At 34.6% G+C, this 19,806-nt stretch overlaps 1 protein-coding gene across 1 annotated transcript in view; it reads right to left on the reverse strand.

Moving 5' to 3' along the window:
* The window catches only part of MDGA2 (MAM domain containing glycosylphosphatidylinositol anchor 2), an 854,840-nt gene that overhangs the window by 316,186 nt on the left and 518,848 nt on the right, over positions 1 to 19,806 (reverse strand). Inside the window, exon 4 of the mRNA XM_065940680.1 lies at positions 11,429 to 11,625. Within this exon, the coding sequence (XP_065796752.1) occupies positions 11,429 to 11,625 (197 nt within the window). The remainder of the gene's footprint in view (positions 1 to 11,428; positions 11,626 to 19,806) is intronic.

The following is a 19,806-nucleotide window of genomic DNA, read 5'->3' on the forward strand; positions in this document are numbered from 1 at the left end:
TTATTTACATAGAATTGACGATATTCTGCCAGTGTTCTTTGTTTCTGTTTCCACTGGCAAATTATATTTGATCCATAATTTCTGGATACTTTTTTAACACTTCACTGAAACTTCCAATGTCACCAATAATCTCTTTTGTTAAAATTCAATAAATCTTAATATATCTTCATTTCCTTTTTATGTGTGTATACTTCTCCACTTCCTTCTAATAGTTTAGATTACCTTTGCTATTTTGACAGCAACTTGTGTGTAGGTAAAAAACTATAAATAAAATAATTTAGACACTTTTTGGTTGCATTTATTTCATTTTCTATTATACAAATTTTAGTCTGAAAACTTCTACTAATACTATTTTTCTAGAGCAATCTGACACATTATCATGGTTTCAGTTAGCATTTATGTATAGATATCTAACAAATTTCTAAGCCAACACACACACACTTTTGGAAAAATAGCCAATAGTATTGCAATTAATGAAATTCTGCTTTTCCAAAATTTTCCTTTCTTTTTAGTTGCAATGTTTTTTAGCCATTACATTCTTGCACTTGAGTGTCTCCACATCCCATCTGGATCTCTAAAGATATTCTATCTTGGTTTTCTAATTCTTTCTGACTCTTCTTTTTATTGTTATTTTCCTTTACTGACTTCTATTCTTTCTGCACTACAGAACTTCTACACCCCAAAAAGCCACTTCATATTTTGCCAACAAATAAGTTAGGCTTGTCTGTCATTTTCAGATCAAATGTGTTCTCTCTTGGATTCCCCTTGACCTCTCTATGAATGTTCTCTCCCACCATTTCTAACTCTGACCTCTGACCTCATCTATGTATTTTGATAATTGCCTGACAAAGATTTTCATCAGCAAGACATAGAAGGTCATACCAAACTCAATGAGCTCACCATTACACTCTACTTAGACTGACTGCCTCACCTCATATAAATTTTCTCTTCTGATATTCTGCTACTTTTTAATGATCACCACCATCATTTTCCCCTATTCCAGACTCAAGACTCGTCATAATTCACTCTTCACTGTCTCTCATTACCTCACATAAATGGCATCAAATGCCTTAAATTATATTTTAGTTTTTCTTTTATATATGGCCTTTGCTTTTCAATCTGTAGGCACGATATTTTCTGTAGTCCGTGAGGGACTATGAATTTAACAAATTTAACCATGAATTTAACCATGAATTTAACAAACTCAGTTCGAGTGTCTTTTTGGCTAAAGTAATGTACTGTCTACTATTGAGAACTGCTGTTCTACTTTATTCTAATCACTCTGCATGCTCCCACCATACGCGTCATCATCATGTCACTGTCATGCTAGAAAACCCTAAATAGTTCTCCTACTCTGAAAGTTTATTTCAAAAGCCTTCAACGGCTCATTTGAGACTTCATGCAGTCCAAGAAAAATTTTACTTTTTTTCCTTATTCCTCATACAAATTTATTTATTATGTATTCATTTATTATTTTTATTTAATATTTATTCACACCAAGTTAGTTTCATCTCTATTTTAAGATGACTTTTCATTGTTGTTTTTTTTAAAGAAAACTACTCCTTGATATGAATCTTTTTATGTTGCCATAAACTGAAGTGCAGTTCAAAAAAAGTTGTATCTACTCTGTAAAGTCTATTTTTTTGTAAATACATTATATACATTATTGCAGTAGAGTTGACTTACAATGCATCAGGCGCAGAGCAGCATCATAGGTTGTTACAAGATATTGACTATAGTTCCCTGTGCTAGACAGTAAACCTTTGCTGCTTGTTTCATATCTATCTTTTTAAATTAGAAATCTAGCATTCTATTCATATGAAGTCAAAGAAGAAAGTCTTTTCTGACCTTCTCAGAAGTAAATTCTCTTTCTTTGTAACTTCTATTACATTTTTATACTGAAATATCTATTCATAACTCATCAGTATTTGGTTGTAAGTTATTACTCAATGTGCTGGCATGTTCCTTAACTGAATCATGAGACCCCTAGGGGCAGAGTCATCTTATATCACTCAGAATACTGAATAGGGAGCCTTCTGTATCATTGCTTAATAAACATATGCTGATTGACAGGATGTACTTAAAATTGGTCTTCCCACTGATCGTATTCTACAAGAAGAAAGGTAGTCATAGTGTATAATTATAATGATTCAAAAATAAAATGTACAAAAACATAAAATCTACAAAAATTAGACCACATTTTCCTACCACACATTCTGCCCTTTACTTATGATGCTGTATTTCTTATAACATTCCCCTAACTTTCCCTGCCCTTTCTATAACACTTGCCACATTAATAATCAATTGGAAACTAATTTTTTCTTTGTAATTTTTTTTAAACCAGATGTTTTCATTTACTCTACTAGAATAAATACATGGTAACTCTCTTGCTTCTCCTTAATCTTTGTTAAAAAAAGAAAAATTGTATCAGAGAAAGTAAATTCTTTAAAATTCTTTCAAATGTTATTCCAAACTTCCTGTCTAGGAAATTTTGAGAGATAACCAGCTTTTTTTTGACTTAAAATTAACTACAACCATAGAGAAGGTGCTCAAAAGTTCTGCTTCTTTATCTTCATGCTACTAAAAGAAATATGATTTCTGTGAAAAAACACATCAAGTTGTACACTTATGTTTCATGAGGTCATGGCAACCCACTCCAGTATTCTTGCCTGGAGAATCCATGGACAAAGAGCCTGGCAGGCTACAGTTCACAGGGTCACAGAGAGTTGGAACGACTGAGCTACTAAGCACAGCACACAGCAAAATGCTGCACAAATAATAGGGTGGAATTTAACGTGACCTTATCTTAATAGTGGAAAAGGTAGTATTGCTATAAATATACAATGCAAACTACAAGAAACATACATAAAGATGTAGACAAACACAACTGGTATGACTAGATCAAAGATATTAACTCAGAAGATAGAAAGCATGTAGGAAAAATATACTTTTACAGACTGTCTCAAAGGTAAGAGATTTTTAGTTTGAAAACCCTTCCTTGCAATAATGATATACATACACTACCATGTGTAAAATAGATAGCCAGTGGGAATCTGCTGTGAAGTACAAGGAACTCAGCTCGGTGCTCTGTGATGAATTAGATGGATGGGATGGGAGGTGGGAGGGGTGTCTAAAGGGGAGAAGATACATGTATACATAAAGATGGTTTACTTCAGGTTCAATCCCTGATTTGGGAAGAACTCCAGAAGTAGGAAATGGCAACCCGTTCCAGTATTCTTGCCTGGAAATTTCCATGGACAGAGGAACCTGGAGGGCTATAGTCCATGGGATTGCAAAGAGTCAGATATGATTGAGCATACACATACACACACACAGCAAAAACTAGTGCAACACTGTAAATCAATAATACTCCAATAAAAATTAAAAAAATAAAAGAATAAATCCAACTCATTGTTCTGAACATAATGTGTTCAGTAAAAATTTTTGAACCATGTTGACTCTAATTTTAATAGTAAGAATGAAAAAAATATTAATATTAGGGTAAGATGAATGATAGATTTAAGAAGCTGAGTTAGGGACCATCCACAGAAGAATTGAACAGTCCACTATTAACAAGCAAAGGTAAATAGGAAGCAAGCCCAAAGGGACTGATGAAACAATCAAATACATTCAAACCAACAGCAATGAAGCTCTGGCCATTAAAATAAAGAGGTCATTCTTGTAGCGAATGCATTCTTGAAATATTGTATATACCTAAGTTCTTGTGGTTAGAAATGCTGCTAGTGTTTATGCTATCTAAAAATAAAGACTATAAACTAGGTAGTGATAGTAATGGTGAGTTTTTAAGACCTAACTTTACTTGTGAGATGATTCCTACCCTATAAAGACCAACAGATATGGTCTGATAAATATAATGGTTTGTGTATGGCATATCCTAGTTAACTCTTATGCAGATCAGAGCAGCAAAGTGAACACATGAAAAGGACAGATGGAATGGAGAAATAACTCACTGTGACTTCCAGGTCCACCGTCTCCCAAGGTTAAGCTATCATATGACTGGAGAATCATTTGGGTTGAACTAAAATGATTTATATTTTCATGTGAATTTCTATGATTTGTAAAAAGGAATTTTCAGTTAATCATTGTCTAATTGTATAATTAGCCTAATTAGCCTAATTATAACTAATTACATAATTGATGTAAATATGTTCAGTCTTGCAATTAGATGGTGTAATTACAATGCACAAGATGATGTCATGAACATCTTTACAAAAGCTCTGAAGAAATAGCAAGAATACATGTATTTTGTAAAATTTAAGTACAAGTTTCTTTAACATTCACAAGATTATTTGAAATACTTAGATTTAAACTTTTGAAACTTTTTAAATAAATAAAAGGAAGGCCCTTACCAAAGGTGATTATTGCCTAATGAAATAATACCCATAACCTGAAACAGTAATGCTATTTACTTAGAAAAGGAATTTGAACTTCTTTTAATATTTACTTTCATATATCAATAAAAAGAAAAAAAGATCAATTCACACTCATTTTTTAGCTCTAAAAGTTAATTTATTTATTTACTTCTAAATAGATAACAATATATGCTATCTAGCATACCCAGTATTAAGAGAGTGGAAGTACGAAAAGCATAATTATTCCTCTTAGACTTATTCATATCCACCTCAGGAACACAGATCAATTTCATTCTGGAAGCATGATCTATAAAAAGGTGCAGTCAAGGTTCTGTATTTCTACTGTATGGTAAAATAAATATTCAATTCAAATTTATATAGTTATTAACTTAGTATGAATGTGTGTGTGAGGCAGATGTACCTCATTATCTTAGAAATTCTATTTTATTAAAAACAAGAAATTGTTATTGAACAGCGAAACATAATATCTTTAAAACAAATGTAATTCTCTAATATTAAAAATAAGCAGATTATTATCTGTCATTTGAATCCATCCACAGTATATACAGTCCCAATATATCTTTCCAGCTTTGTGGTCCACTATTGCCCCCATATACCAATCATTATTCCAGTCAACCAGAGGGGTGGCCAATCTTTGAAGATGTTATCATCGTTCTGTATATTATACAAGCTATTGCTTTCCATCTTGAATGTTCTCTTTGATTTATCCCTGTAATATCAAAGTTAGGAGGAGCCTTGCCTAGTAACCTCTGTATCTCTGATAGAGAGTTGCCTGAATCTGGTACGAAACAGATCTCAATCATTTTTAACTGGATCTTATTTACACTATGTAGCCACAGAGGCCTTAAGGTCTATGAAAATAAATTAAAATATCACTGCAGTGCTCCAATACAAACAAAACTAAAATGGAAAATTTTTTTCCTAATAAAGTACACATAGCAGTTTTTGGGAAACAACAGTCTAAGAAACCATTAACACATAAGAATACATACATACATAGTAGCCTGATAAGTAAAAAGAAAAGTATTGCTAAATACCATTCTTATCTCATTAAGAACTGCAAAGCCATTACAGGAAGGCAAAAAAAAAAAAAAAAAAAAAAAAACCTCAATATTGGGAAGCATTTTAAGGATAAAAAGCAAAGTTAATTTTAAATCTAAAGCAACTATGATATATACCCTAAATAATTGATGCTTTCATTTCAATTACATAATTCTGAATACTTACTGAGAAATGTTTGGGTTACCTTTCAATGTAGGGAAAAACAACTAGATATGATTAACTTTGTAAATTAGAATCTACATAAAATGTTTGTTTTATCATTGTAAAAATAAAGACCACAAGCTGTATCTATGGTGTTCCTTTCTCCTCCTGGATGATCACAGTTCACCACGCTTCCAAATTTCCAATGCAGCTAGAAGGTACTAAAGAGAAAGTTGTTTGTTATCAAATAAATTCAGGGGTTAATAAATGTTCTTTCCCTGTAAATAAATGTTCTTTACATTTTATGTGTCTGTATTATAAAAATGTGCCCTAGAGGTTGGAATGAGCCCTGGAATTCTCAATGTGTTGATTCTAATTTTTTTTTTCATATAAGATAAGTTTTAGAGAAATCCTGCTTATTCTATATTTCCCTATATTCACAATTATACAAAAGTAGTAATGTTATTATATGTGTCTTCTCCTCCTAAAGAAACTGTGGACTCAAGCAGAACTTCAAAATGGCAGCCCTGATGGTCAGATATAAAACTCCGGCAGCAGCAGGTCGTATATTGTTTTTTAAAAAGCGGGCATACACAGCAAGCCTAACCAGTTGCTATTTTCACACTAGCCCCCACAGATCACATATTTACAGTACCAGATAGCTCAGTGGGCATCTGCATCAGTTTCCCGCACAAAAGTAAACACACTATGGCCCACTGGAGAAACAAAACAATAACTGGCTTCCCAGGGGGTGCAGTGGCAAAGAATTGGCCTGCCAATGCAGGAGACTCAAGAGAACAGGTTGGATGTTTGGACCAGGAAGATCCCTTGGAGTAGGAAATCACAACCTACTCCAGTATCCTGGTTGGAATAACCCCATGGAGAGAGAAGCCTGGTGGGCTACAGTCCATGAGGTCACAGAGTCAGATGCAGCAGAGTCACCGAGCATGCACAAACGCCTTAACCCAAGAGGCATTTGTTTTAAAGAAACCCTTGAGAATTTCTTAAATAAATGATTAGCTTCCTATGCATTTATGATAAATATCCATATATACATGAACATACTCAAAGAAGTGTCTAAAAAATAAAAAAATTGTATTGGAAAATCTTACATATGTTCTGGAATTTTCATAGAACAGTACTACACATGATAGAGAGGTAAAACCAAAATGGAGCAGATCAGATTTTTCTTGCTTGGCATTAATACATTGCCAATATCAATCATCCTCAGTTCCATAACTTTAATATCTCAGACTGTTCTCAGATTGATCTACAGATTCAACAAAACTTCACTCAAAATCTTATCACACTTTCCTCAGAAATCAAGATGATTCTAAAACTTAAGTGGGAATACAAAGAAGTAAAAACATCTAAAACAATTTTGAAAAAGATGAACATGGTTGAGGGACTTATTCTTTCTCATTTTAAGACTTGTTATAAAGCTATAGGAATTAACAGTGTGGTATTTAAATAAAGACAGACATATAAATCAATGGGACAGAATAAATAGCTCAGAAACATTCTAATACCTAGGGGCAATTGATTTTCAATATAAGTGACAAGGAAACTCAGTGATGAAACAAAGACCTTTTCAATAAATGTTGCTAAACATGTGTATATACAACTGCAAAAACTGAAGCTCAAAGGTTTCCTTACACATAAATCAATGCAAAATGGAAAAAAGGACATATATTGGTAAATTTAAATGATAATGATTATTTCAAAGAACAAAAAAAATCTTGTTGATTTTAAAATATATGTAGAAATAAAGTACTAGAGAAAAAATAGCATAAAATATTAAAAGGGCAAATATTGCTAAGTTATTCTAAAGTTCTATCATTCTTGAAGAAGTGCTAAAGTAATAATTAAGCATGCATGCTGTAATTTTTTAAGGTAACCAATAAAAGCTATTAAGATAATTTTAAAATTTAGCTAGATGATAAAATTGAATAATTAAAATATCTGATAAACTCAGAAGGCAAAAAGAGAGAGAAGTAAATAAAAGAAGAGCCTAACATGGTAAGAAAAAAAAAAAGAAATCAATATTAGTCATTGGATTAAATGTACTAAAAATTAAGATAGTTCCACTGGCTTAAAACAAAAACAAAAATCTATATTCTGGTTATAAGCAATGTGTTGCAAATATGAAGTTTGAAAGTAAAGAGATGGATATTTACTACTCTTCCCCACCCCTTAAAGAGGACCACCAACCAAAGGAAAGTGTGTATAGTTAAATTAATGACAGACAAAACAGACATAAGGCAAGAAGCACTGCCAGTAGTACATTTCTGAGTGATAACTTACCAGGAAGATATAATATCAGAAAGATAATATGCTCAGATAATGCACTGCTGCTGCTGCTGCTAAGTCGCTTCAGTTGTGCCCCACTCTGTGCGACCCCATAGACGGCAGCCCATCAGGCTCCCCTGTCCCTGGGATTCTCCAGGCAAGAACACTGGAGCGGGTTGCCGTTTCCTTCTCCAAAGCGTGCATGCATGCTAAGTCGCTTCAGTCGTGTCCGACTCTGTGTGACCCTGTGGACAGCAGCCCACCAGGCTCCTCTGTCTACAGGATTCTCTAGGCAAGAATACTGGAGAGGGTTGCAATTTCCTTCTCCAGATAATCCACTAAGAAGATATACAAATTCTAATTCTACAAGTTCTAGCAATGTATTTTCAAAATATATAAAGCATAAATTGATAAAAATGAAGATGAAAGAGACAAATCCACAGTCAAAGTCATAGAAATTAACTAAATACTCTCAACAACTTTTAGAAGAGCAGACACAAAAAAATCAGGAAATATGTGGAATACCTGAACAACAAAATTAACAAATATGACCCAACTGAAGCTGAACAATTTTGGAATCACAATTTGTGGCTGCATAAGGGTCATTCATGGAGGTACATCAGAGGCAAGTCTCAACTTCTAAGGACTGAAACTTTCCCACCCAGTGAAACTAGACTAGAAATCAATTAAAAATTACAACAACAAAATCATCAACAGTTCAGAAATTAAATACACTAAAATTGATTTAATTTTAATATCATTCGCATTCACATTTCACTAAGCTTTCTTTAGTGGGGAAAAAGAAGTAGAGATTCAGAGAGTGTTTCAGGATTTACTAATAATTCTAACTGTTCCTTGGGCTTCCCCGGTGGCTCAGATGGTAAAGAATCCACTTGCAGTGCAGGGGACCTGGGTTTGATCCCTGGGTTGGGAAGATCCCCTGAAGGAGGACATGGTATCCCACTCCAATATTCATGCCTGGAGAATTATATGGAGAGAGGAGCCTGGCGGGCTGTAGTCCATGGGGTCACAAAGAGCAGGACACAACTGAGTGACTAAGCACACATTCCTTAGTTAAAAATCCAGACATCTTCACGGGAATATTGGCTCAATATATTCATTGAGGTTCTTCCATGTGTCAGGTACCATGTGAGTTATTGAAAAGACAAAGTCACTATAATTATTAAGTTTATGTCCAGATACACAAATAAGATAATTTTATAATTTTAGTGCTGTAGAAAAAAATAGAACCAAAAAAACAAAAAACTGAGTTTTAAGGAGGAGTAACTGAAAGGGGAGAGATGTCACTTCAAATAGATCTGTCAGGGAAAGCCTTTCTCAGGTGATGAGTTCTCAGTGTTAAGAAGATCCCTGCCATGTTATCTAAATAGCATTCTAATTGGAGGAATTAAGAACATGCAGACCCTGGGCAAGTCTATAGAGGGTGTGACTAGAACAGTGAATGAGGTTCACTCTTAGGAGCTTGGATAAGCAAGAACAAGGTGGAGCAAGATCAAAAATGGACTTGTAGGCCACAATACTTGGACTTGTGTGCAACATATCAGCTTGTGTTGTATGAAGAAAGACAATTAATAGCATTTGTCCAAGAGAAAGCCAACATTCTCTGTGGTCATAAATACTTTCCATGTGCTGCTGTTAGAGAGTTTTATCAATCTTGCCTACAAAAAATACACTTAATATTAACAAATTAAGTACATATATAACATAAAAATATTGAAGCACTTCTTGCTTCTGCATAATTTTTAAGACAGATATAAATACATAACCATTTTAGGAGGTGAGATAAAATAACCAAGTAACCAAAGGCAGGAAAGACCTTTTAAAATGGAAGCTAAAATTATATGTTATTGGCAATTATCAGCTAAGCAGGTGAATCCAGAGCACAAAATTTTAAAAACAATTTGTTTCTTAAACACTTTTTTAAGACAATTAATTCAGAGGGTCCAAACAGCAGAGTTCCAAGTACAGTAAAAAGCAGAAAAAGCATCTGTTATGCAGCACAGTATAATATTCATATCAAAGAAAGTATCAGGATTGAAACATTCAAACTAAAAAGTTTCTTTTCTCATAAAGGGTGGGAGAAAAATATAGAAGGAAGAGCAAATAAGTAACTTTTTAAAGGCAGAATCAACAATTACTAGTCTGAGAGCTTCCTTAAGATACATTTTTTGAGTGCTAACACACAAACAGCAACAAATTTAAAGGAATGAAAGAAAAATTTGATTGTGCTTATTTAATAACTTTAAAACAAATTCTTAATTACTTGGAAAACATAAAAGTTTCCCCCAAATTTGGGCAAGACTCATGTGTTTATTTTTAAGTGACAAGACCCTTCTGCAAGTAAGAAGCTGCCTACAGTGCTTCAGTACTTAGTGAACATGTGTTTAGAATTGCTTAGTATGGTAACATCATATGAACAGACAATTATGCCTTCTGAATTTTAACAACATCTATATTTTAAAAGAAGTTGACAATAGAAGAAGCAAATAGATGATAGGTGATCATTTTTTCAGATTTTTAAACCTTAGGGATATCAAGCTACTAAATAGTGTTAACAAATTTTTAAGTTATTTTGCTAACTAAAACCAATGAATTTTAGTAAAAATTGCATAATGAACTGCAATATGGATTTAATGCTGTATTTAATAAAAAATTGGATGATGGAAAATTTATAATTTCAGGATAATCTTATATTATTAGAGAGCTGGGATGTGAAATGTAAAACTCTTTAACATTCTGAAGTTAGAATATTTATAATATTTTTAATTTAGTTATATATTTCTCTCCTTATGGTTATTTGATGCCTCAAACTTTAACAGTGTTGTCTGATTCTTGTTTTTCTTGTTACCTATATAATTAAAAAAATAATAGTCACAATTATTTTGAAACTTTTTCCAAGTATATGTTTTTTAATTTAAAATCTTTTCTTAGTTAGGTTTGTGTTCTTTGCTAAATGTCAAAAAATATCTTTATAATTACAGCATCCAAAAATTTCCATAACTTCCGTGTCTTCCTCAAGAATCATTAATTCAATCAACTACACTTCAATAAAATTTTTAAAAAATGCATTACAGAAGAATGTTCCATATTACATGTACTCTACATAAAATTAATTCAAATGTTCTTATTAAATAAGTTTTTAATGACTAAGATACATTAACTTTTACATAATTATGATTCTATTCTTAAACTAAGCCAAAATTGAGAAAGAACAAAAAAAACTTGATTGATTTTTTTCCCCTAAAACCAAAACCAAATATATATCTATGGACAAAGAAATATTTAGGATACATTCATTTAACTTGTTTTCAAGAGGTAACTTGATACATGTAACTACTACATGAAAAACAAACAAATTGTTTTTCATTATTTGAGTTCTCTCATCTTTCAACTAAATATATATTGCTATTTTTAAAAATCTGTCTTTTCAAATAGAAAAATATTTGAAGTATTGCAATGCTGCCAGAGTTAGGAAAGTATCCAGCAGAGTGGGGTGGAAATATTATTACCTCAGTTCCTACCTGGGTAAAGAAGGGTTCATAAATCTCAACGCCTTTATCAGATCCTTGTAGTAATACCTCCTGGCCACGTCTCCAGCTGTACCGCACAGGTGGATTGGAATTGGCAACACACCGGAGGAACACTGTTCTCTCATAATAAAACTGTTCTTTAGCTTCACCTATACTTTGATGAACAGTTACTACTGGATCATCCAAATCTAGAAAACATAAAAATAGTGTTATGAGTTATATGGCTATAAAGTACTGAACATATAAAACGCAACCAAAGATTAATTTTCTTAATTGAATGTATTACTTTTAACTTAACTCTTTTTCATTGAGTTCATTGAACTCATTTGCAGAGAAATTTCTAGTGATAGAAGGCAAAGACAAATAATAATTGCTTCTTAAGATCTCTATTTGCTGAAATAGTACAAATGACTGCATATTTCTAATACATTGTCAACAGCCACATAAAACAGAGTTCCAAGAGAGAGATCAGAAAATTCAGGAGGTTAGCCAATGAGTTATAGTCATAGAAAAAATTTCCAAGCATCTCAGTTGACTCTTAACTTTACCATACTTCTTTTTCCAATTATTCACAACATATATTTTAAAAATAAAATAATTTATGTTTATAAATTATTATAACCTTTGTAGTAAGAAAATATGACCTTGTGCCAGATTAAATTTTCCTTCATCTCAGATTTTATATTCCACTTTGGCTGATTTAAAATGTACTAGCAGAAGGTACTATTAAAATGCATTAATATTTCTATTACTGAATATTAGAACTAAAATTTTGCTGTTTTACATACATCCTAAAGAAGGGATACACAGGAATTAGACTCTTTGATTTCAGACTATACTACAAAGCTACAGCAATCAAGACAGTTTGGTGCTGGCATAAAAACAAAAATACAGATCAATGGAACAAGATGAAAAGCCCAAAGATAACCCCACACACCTATGGTAACCTAATCTATGACAACAAGAGGCAAGAATACACAATGGATAAAACACAGTCTCTTCAATAAATGACGCTGGGAAAACTGGATAGCTATAAGTAAAAGAATAAAATTAGAACACTCCCTACTATAATACACAAAAATAAGCTCAAAATGGATTAAAGATCTAAATGTAAGGTTAGACCCTATAAAATTCTTAGAGGAAAACAGAGGCGGAACACTCTTGATGTAAATTTGAGCCACCTCCTAGAAAATAAAAATGAAAGTAAACAAATGGGATGTAATTAAACTTAAAAGCTTTTGCACAGCAAAGGAAACCATAGACAAAACAAAAAGACAACCCTCAAATTAGAGAAAATATTTGCAAACAAAACAACCAACAAAGGATTAATCTCCAAAATATAAAAATGGCTCATGCAATTTAGTATGAAAAAAATAAATAGTTCAGTCAAAAAATGAGGGGAAGATCTACCAAAAAAATGGACACTTATCCAAAGAAGACATCTAGATGGCCAACAAACACACAAAAAGATTCTTAACATCTCTAATTATTAGAGAAATGCAAATCAAAACTACAATAAAGTATCACCTCACATCAGTGAGAATGGCTATCATCAAAATATCTACAAACAATAAATTCTGGGGAGGGTGTGGAGAAAAAAGAACCCTCCTACATTTTTGGTGGGAATGTAAACTGATACACTCACTGTGGAGAAATGTAAAGAGGTTCCTCAAAAAACAAAAATAGAACTACCAGATGACCCATTCCTGGGCATATACCTAGAGAAAACCATAATTCAAAAAGATATTAAATACACGCACTCCAATGTTCATTGCAGAGCTATTTACAATAGCCAGGACATGGAGGCAACCTAAATGTCTATCAATAGAGGAATAGATAAAGAAGATGTGGGTACATATATACAATGGAATAATAGTCATTTAAAAGAATTAAATAATACCACTCACAGCAACATGGATGCACCCAGAGAATGTCATACTGTATGAAGTAAGTCAGAAAGAAAAAAAACAAAAAACAAATATAGTATCACTTATATGTGTGGTCTAGAAAAAATGAATACAGATGAACTATTTGCAAAGCAGAAATAAAAACACAGAGGGAGAGAACAAATGTACGGATACCAAAAGAGGGAGAGGGGGTGGGATGAGTTGGGAGACTGGAATTGACACAAATGCACTAGTATGTATAAAATAACTAACGAGAACCTACTGTATAGCACAGGGAATTCTATTAGATGCTCTGTGAGAAGGGGATCTAAAAATGAGGGGATATATGTGTGATTTACTTTGTTATACAGCAGAAACTAACACAATATTGTAAAGGAACTATATTCCAATAAAAATTAATTTTAAAAAGGAGTATCTATGACGTGCATGCTTAGTCACTTCAGTCGTATCCAACTCTCTGTGACCCTACGGACCATGGCCTGCCAGGCTCCTCTGTCCACGGGATTCTCCAGGCAAGAATACTGGAGTGGGGTGCCATGTCCTCCTCCAGTATCCACGACAGGGTTTAACCTATATTTTCTGGAAACAATTTATGAATATCTTGCACTTTGTGGTTCACACAGTCTTTATCTCAACTGTGATAAACTCTATCATTATAATTGGAAAGCATCCAAAGACAACAGGTAAAAGAATGAAAGATGAAGGTTGCTGAGTTTCATAAAATTTCATTTACAAATGCATGCGTCACAGCCAGATTTGGCTCATGGGCCATGGTCTGCATGGATTACCAACCTCTGATACAGCATATCACAGGTTCTTAAGAGAAAAAGAAATCAAGGAGTATATTAGCTTTAAAACAATTTTATTACATGTTTGAAACTTTCTAAAAGCGTAAATCTTAAAAGTTCTAGAAAACAAATTTGTAACTTTGTATGGTGACAGATGGTAACTAGAATTATTGTGGCAATCATTTTACAATGTATGCAAATTGGAATCATTATATTGTATACTTGGAAATAATATAATGCTATATGTCAATTATACTTCAACTAAAATAAACACACACAAAAAGTTTATAATTATGTGTTAAAATAATAAAAAGGCAACTAAAATGGAAAACTAAGTGCTTCCTTAAGGAATCAAAGTAAAGAACAAAATTCCAAATTTACTCAGTTTTTAAAAAGCTTTTTTCCAATATGAATTGCTTGACAGCCCTACTTAGATATCTAGTTTTGCAATATTCTTGTTTTTTTCCAACATTAGAATATTTTCACAGCTACCTCAATGGCCTCTAATTTTAGTAGTGAATATTTAGAGAACAACTGCTGGTTTTTTGGAAAAGCTGTAGGAACTTTCAGTTTATATTCATTCTATTAGCTGTACAGGAATATATGCCTGGTTTTAATAAGCTGGAGTATTCAGGGATCCCAGCATCATTACCATGATATGTTTAAAGGTCTTTAAATTCCATCAAATGGCTTCTTATTTGATGATTAGGCTTTTCACATAAAAATCAAATCCTACAGGAGATGGATGAGCTGAATTCCATCTTAGTGGCTTGAAAAAAAGGTACTGTGAGTCCGTGGTAAACAACTTATTTTCTCTTGTTCAAAACATAATTTCTATTAGTTACAGTTTCTTTTTAGAGATATGAACTGTGTTATATTGTTAAAAAAAATCTGAAGCTGGAAAGTTGTGGAACAAAACAGATTTGAATGGGAAACAGGGTAACAATGGTAACTCTCTTTGGGTTCTAAATAGTTAATAGTATTGTACTTTTTAACTTCCATTCATTGATGCAGCCCTAGCTCTCTTCACATTAGGTAGTGGTGTCCATAATTGCAGTCAGAAGAAACCAAAGCTGAACAATCCTTTAAACGTGCTCTTCCCTGACTTGGATGAGTTTCAGGTGAGAATTCAATCGTATGACAATGGTTTACAGAACATTGTATTGGCAGAATTACCTGTTAGATTCACCCATGTTTAGGAATCTCTATTTCAGAAAACTCCAGGATGATTTTTTTTTACACTTAAAAACAAATTTGCCACTCAGGGTTACCTTCCTGTACAGTATAAGACATTTCTGTCTGCTATTTTATCACTATTTTCAAAATCTAAAGACATGTAATAGTGAAAGTAGCAAACAAATAAAACCAAACAAGTCAAAAACAAGATTTCTGTTAGACAAGTCAAATAATAGCATGGCTAAAGAAAATATTTTAAGTACGATTATATGTTTATGTACACATACACATGTACATACAGGATAGTTTAAGTGACACAGAAATATATATCCCTTAAAATATGTTTAATATATATTCTTTATTATTACTGAATATAGACTGAATGTGTGTCCTTGCTTTAGGTCAAGTTTCTTGGAAGAGAAACTCTAAGACAGAGATATGTGTTCAGAAAGTGCAGTGGAAATTATCTTCAACACTAGTGGGGAGTGAAGGAAGGAGCCTGCTTAAGGACAGTGGGACGATACAGCAGTTGCATCGAAGTTTCGCAGCAGCTCTAGAGAAGATCTGGGTCCCTGAGGTCCTCCCAAACTGGAGGGGCTGTACCGCCTTAAGACCAGGAAGCTAAACCTTTATACGTCAACCCTTTCCCTCATCAACCAGTCCTGGCAAGTGTCCTGTTCTCCTCAACTTTGGAAGGGGCAGTTCTGTCTGGCTTGGGATAATTTCTAAAGAAGGAGTTGGCTGACAGTCATCAGTGTTAAAAGTTTTAGTGGCTGTCGGACTAAGTGCTTCAGCCCTGAGAAAAGGATCTGGGGGTGCACTTGAGCACCCACTCAGATCTACCTGCCAGATATGAAAAGTCACTGTATCTGAGAAAAGCTATTCCAGGATTCTCGAGAGTCACCTGTCCTGGGGAATCTTTTTAAAAGAAACCATGGTGGGATGATAGTTATCATCTCCTTCTACTATTACCATTCTAGATCGCTCTCATCCTGGGCTAGTACACCTTTTGATACAAGTAGTTTACCTAGTGAGACCACCAGATCTTTGTCACTGGGGATGTTGAGCCCCTGGTAAGCATGCTCTTCTCAAGCCATTAGTGATCTGTCTGTTTACCACCAAATTTGGACAACAGAATGGCAAGAAATGACTCAGTGAAATCAACTGGGTAAGGAATATATTCTTACTGCCTTGTTGTATAACAACACTCTTACCTTCAAGCTGACCATACGGGCCAGTTACTCCTTCCAGAATGGTGATTCCTTGCATCTGCTATTTCCTGACACAGGGAGCCTAAAGTAACAGCAGCCAACTCTTGAAGATTAATGGGACTCTTTCAGTATCATTTAAGAAAAGCTTTTTCCCTTTCTGAGAACTAGAACATCTAAACTGGCAGGAACCAACGTTGTGGGGAGGGAAAGATAGATTCCCCAAGAGGATCACCGAACATGATGGTAGTAAGTAGGGTCTCTACTTAATTCTGGAACCTATGTATTCCACCAACACTCCCCACCCCCCAAAAAAGAAAGAAAGAAATGGAAATAAAAGCATCATGTAATGACGGTCATTGATATAGGATGTACACTGCATCTCGGAAGATGGCACCCATTCCTTACTGGATATTATCTCTCCAAGACTTAGATGCCTCCTCCAAAGGCTATTCTATCACTCTAGTAAGTTAATTTTTTAGGTGGTATTGAATATGATATGACTAGAAATTCCCACAGCAATGTTCGCACTGCTACATCTTAACTGCTATAAAATCTGCTTCTGGTCCCATGGACTTTTAGGTAGGATCATGTATTGAGAATAAAACATTCTAAAAGTCTGGATAGGACTGATGTTGGCTAAGGTCAGACGAAAAGTTCATACTCAGAGTACATATCCAATTCAATCAAAATGATACACTGTTATTTTCAGGGTAAAAAAAAAAAATTCTAATATAATCTACTGCTTGACATTCTTGATGTATGATAATGCTTTATCATGAAGAAGTGGTGTCTATTGTTGCCAGATTAGATATTCAGTAGTGACATTACAGAAGGCAATGGCACCCCACTCCAGTGCTCTGGCCTGGGAAATCCCATGGATGGAGGAGCTTGGTAGGCTGCAGTCCATGGGGTCACAAAGAGTTGGACAGGACTGAGCGACTTCACTTTCACTTTCATGCACTGGAGAAGGAAATGGCAACCCATTCCAGTGTTCTTGCCTGGAGAATCCCAGGGATGGGAACCTGGTGGGCTGCCGTCTATGCGGTCACACAGAGTCGAACACGACTGATGTGACTTAGCAGCAACAGCAGCAGTAGTGACATTAGACAGGTCAAACTTCATGAATGATAACCAAAATTTAAAACTTATGCATAGTTTCTCTCCCTATCATTATAGCTATTCTTTTCATGAATCTGTTATCCCAACTATGGGCAGCCAATGACAGAAACTGGTTGGTATCAACTGTCTGCATTACTCTGTCAACTTCATTATTTTGTGCTGCTTCTATGGTAGATAATTTTTGGTGCTCATTAACATGAAATACAAATGTTCAATACTTCATGGCACACCCACAGTTCCATCCAAATGCTTGAACATATCTCCCCTGTTCACTCAAAATGACTGACCAGGTACAGTGCCCAAGTCAAAGTTCTATCCACTGAGATAATTTTCTGTTATTACCTGTCTATCAAGGACATTACAGAGTGGGGTTCTCCTGAAATAACAATCCAATTTCCAGCCTGCATACATGTACTGAGTTGACTCATTATGAAATAAGCTTAGCCTTTTTGCCCTACTATTATTTCAAAAGAGACCCTCTATATAGTTGTTATGATTTTAGAGAGAGAAACTGGCAAAAGACTGATAGCTGTCATGGGGGTCTGGGCACTTGCTTGTACTGCTTACCTGGACACTCTTGCCCTGGTCATGCCTCAACTTAGATGTACCACTTCCATATGATGATGGACTACTGATAGCCTGCCCTATTTTATGACTGAGTGCTTGGTAGATACAACAAAACCCAATGCATGACTGGCACTTCAGGACACTGGTCTGAAAATTACCATGTTCAACAACTGAACAAGGAGTTTTGAGTTTTTATTATGTCACCATATTCAGACTCCTGATTATCCACCTGTTTTAAATGTGTATATGGGGCTTGTTGACTATCCACTTATTTTGCCCCAAGGGATGCTATGTTCTATCGACCATCTCTAGAGCTCTCTATGGGCCCCCCACATATGCTAGTGGTAAAGAATCCACCTGTCAATGAAGGAGACTAAAAGATGCAAGTTAGATCCCTGGGTCAGGAAGATCCCCTGGAGTAGGATATGGCAACCAGCTCCAGTATTCTGGAAAGTTCAATGAAAGGGATGCAAAGAGTTGAACACCATTAAGCAACCGGGCACATGAACGCACGTGCACACACACACCCGCAGCTCTCTGTGAGTCTAGTGCACTGGATGCATTTGAACTGTCACCTCCTCTCTATTATTCTGTAATCCCAACATCCCACTGATATCAGGAAGACCAATTCTGTAACAGCATCTCCTACTATGAACATCTGTCTGCAAAGAACATTCACCCCTAAGTCTCAGTGAATCTCAGTCATCAGCACATTCCTATTGATTTAATAAATGTGGTGTCTTTTGAGCCTTTACATAAAATATACTGAGTTGATGACATTTTTAGGCTCTAACTGGTAAATTCACTCTAGCAAGCTTACATATGGGTCTTTTGATCTCATTTTATTCTATATACACAGTAGTTGTGGCACATATACTTCTTTTTGTGGGGCTCACTGCTTTCCCCAAGCTTCCAAACACCATCCTAACAGCAGCAACTATCTCCTGCTATCCTGGCTAGGGTCTACATCTTATATCATGGAGAATGCTCCCATATCAATAAACCCATATTCTTTCTCTGTACTTGATCTTATTCTCCATCTCTAATCTTAGTCAGTCTTACTGTCAGTCCCACTTGGAACAGCAGCCTCAGGATTCTACTCCCTGAGTACTCTCTTGATTCTTACTAGCAAATATTGGATAGGGTCTGCAGCTCATTTGAAGTATAGCATAGGCTCTTCCTCTCGCTTAGAAACCAAGCATTTCCATGCCAGATCTTGTCATCTGTTGACCCTACATACTAATTTGCTGGTAAGAAATGAAGGTAAGGGTATACCCTAAGAAGGGTATATATTACCACTAAAGGAAGAAGATTCTGCAACATCTTTAAGCGGGATGGAAGTTATACCCTCCAATTAGAAGAAACGGTACACTTATGTAGGTCCACAATGTTTAAGAAAATCTAGGTTTTCAACATTTTTGAGACCATAAATCCAGATACAGCCCACCTCTCCAAATCAGGCTTCTATTTATTCCCAGCTGGGGTTCAGATCCTGGGTTGGCCGATTTGCTGAGGCTGAGGATTCTCACTTCTCTGGAATTCTGCTATACTTTTAAATAAGTTCTAAGCCTTATTAGCAGCTTTTATAACCTCTGGCTAAA

This window comes from Muntiacus reevesi, chromosome 7 (assembly GCF_963930625.1).
Source record: "Muntiacus reevesi chromosome 7, mMunRee1.1, whole genome shotgun sequence".
Taxonomy (NCBI): Eukaryota; Metazoa; Chordata; class Mammalia; order Artiodactyla; family Cervidae; genus Muntiacus; species Muntiacus reevesi.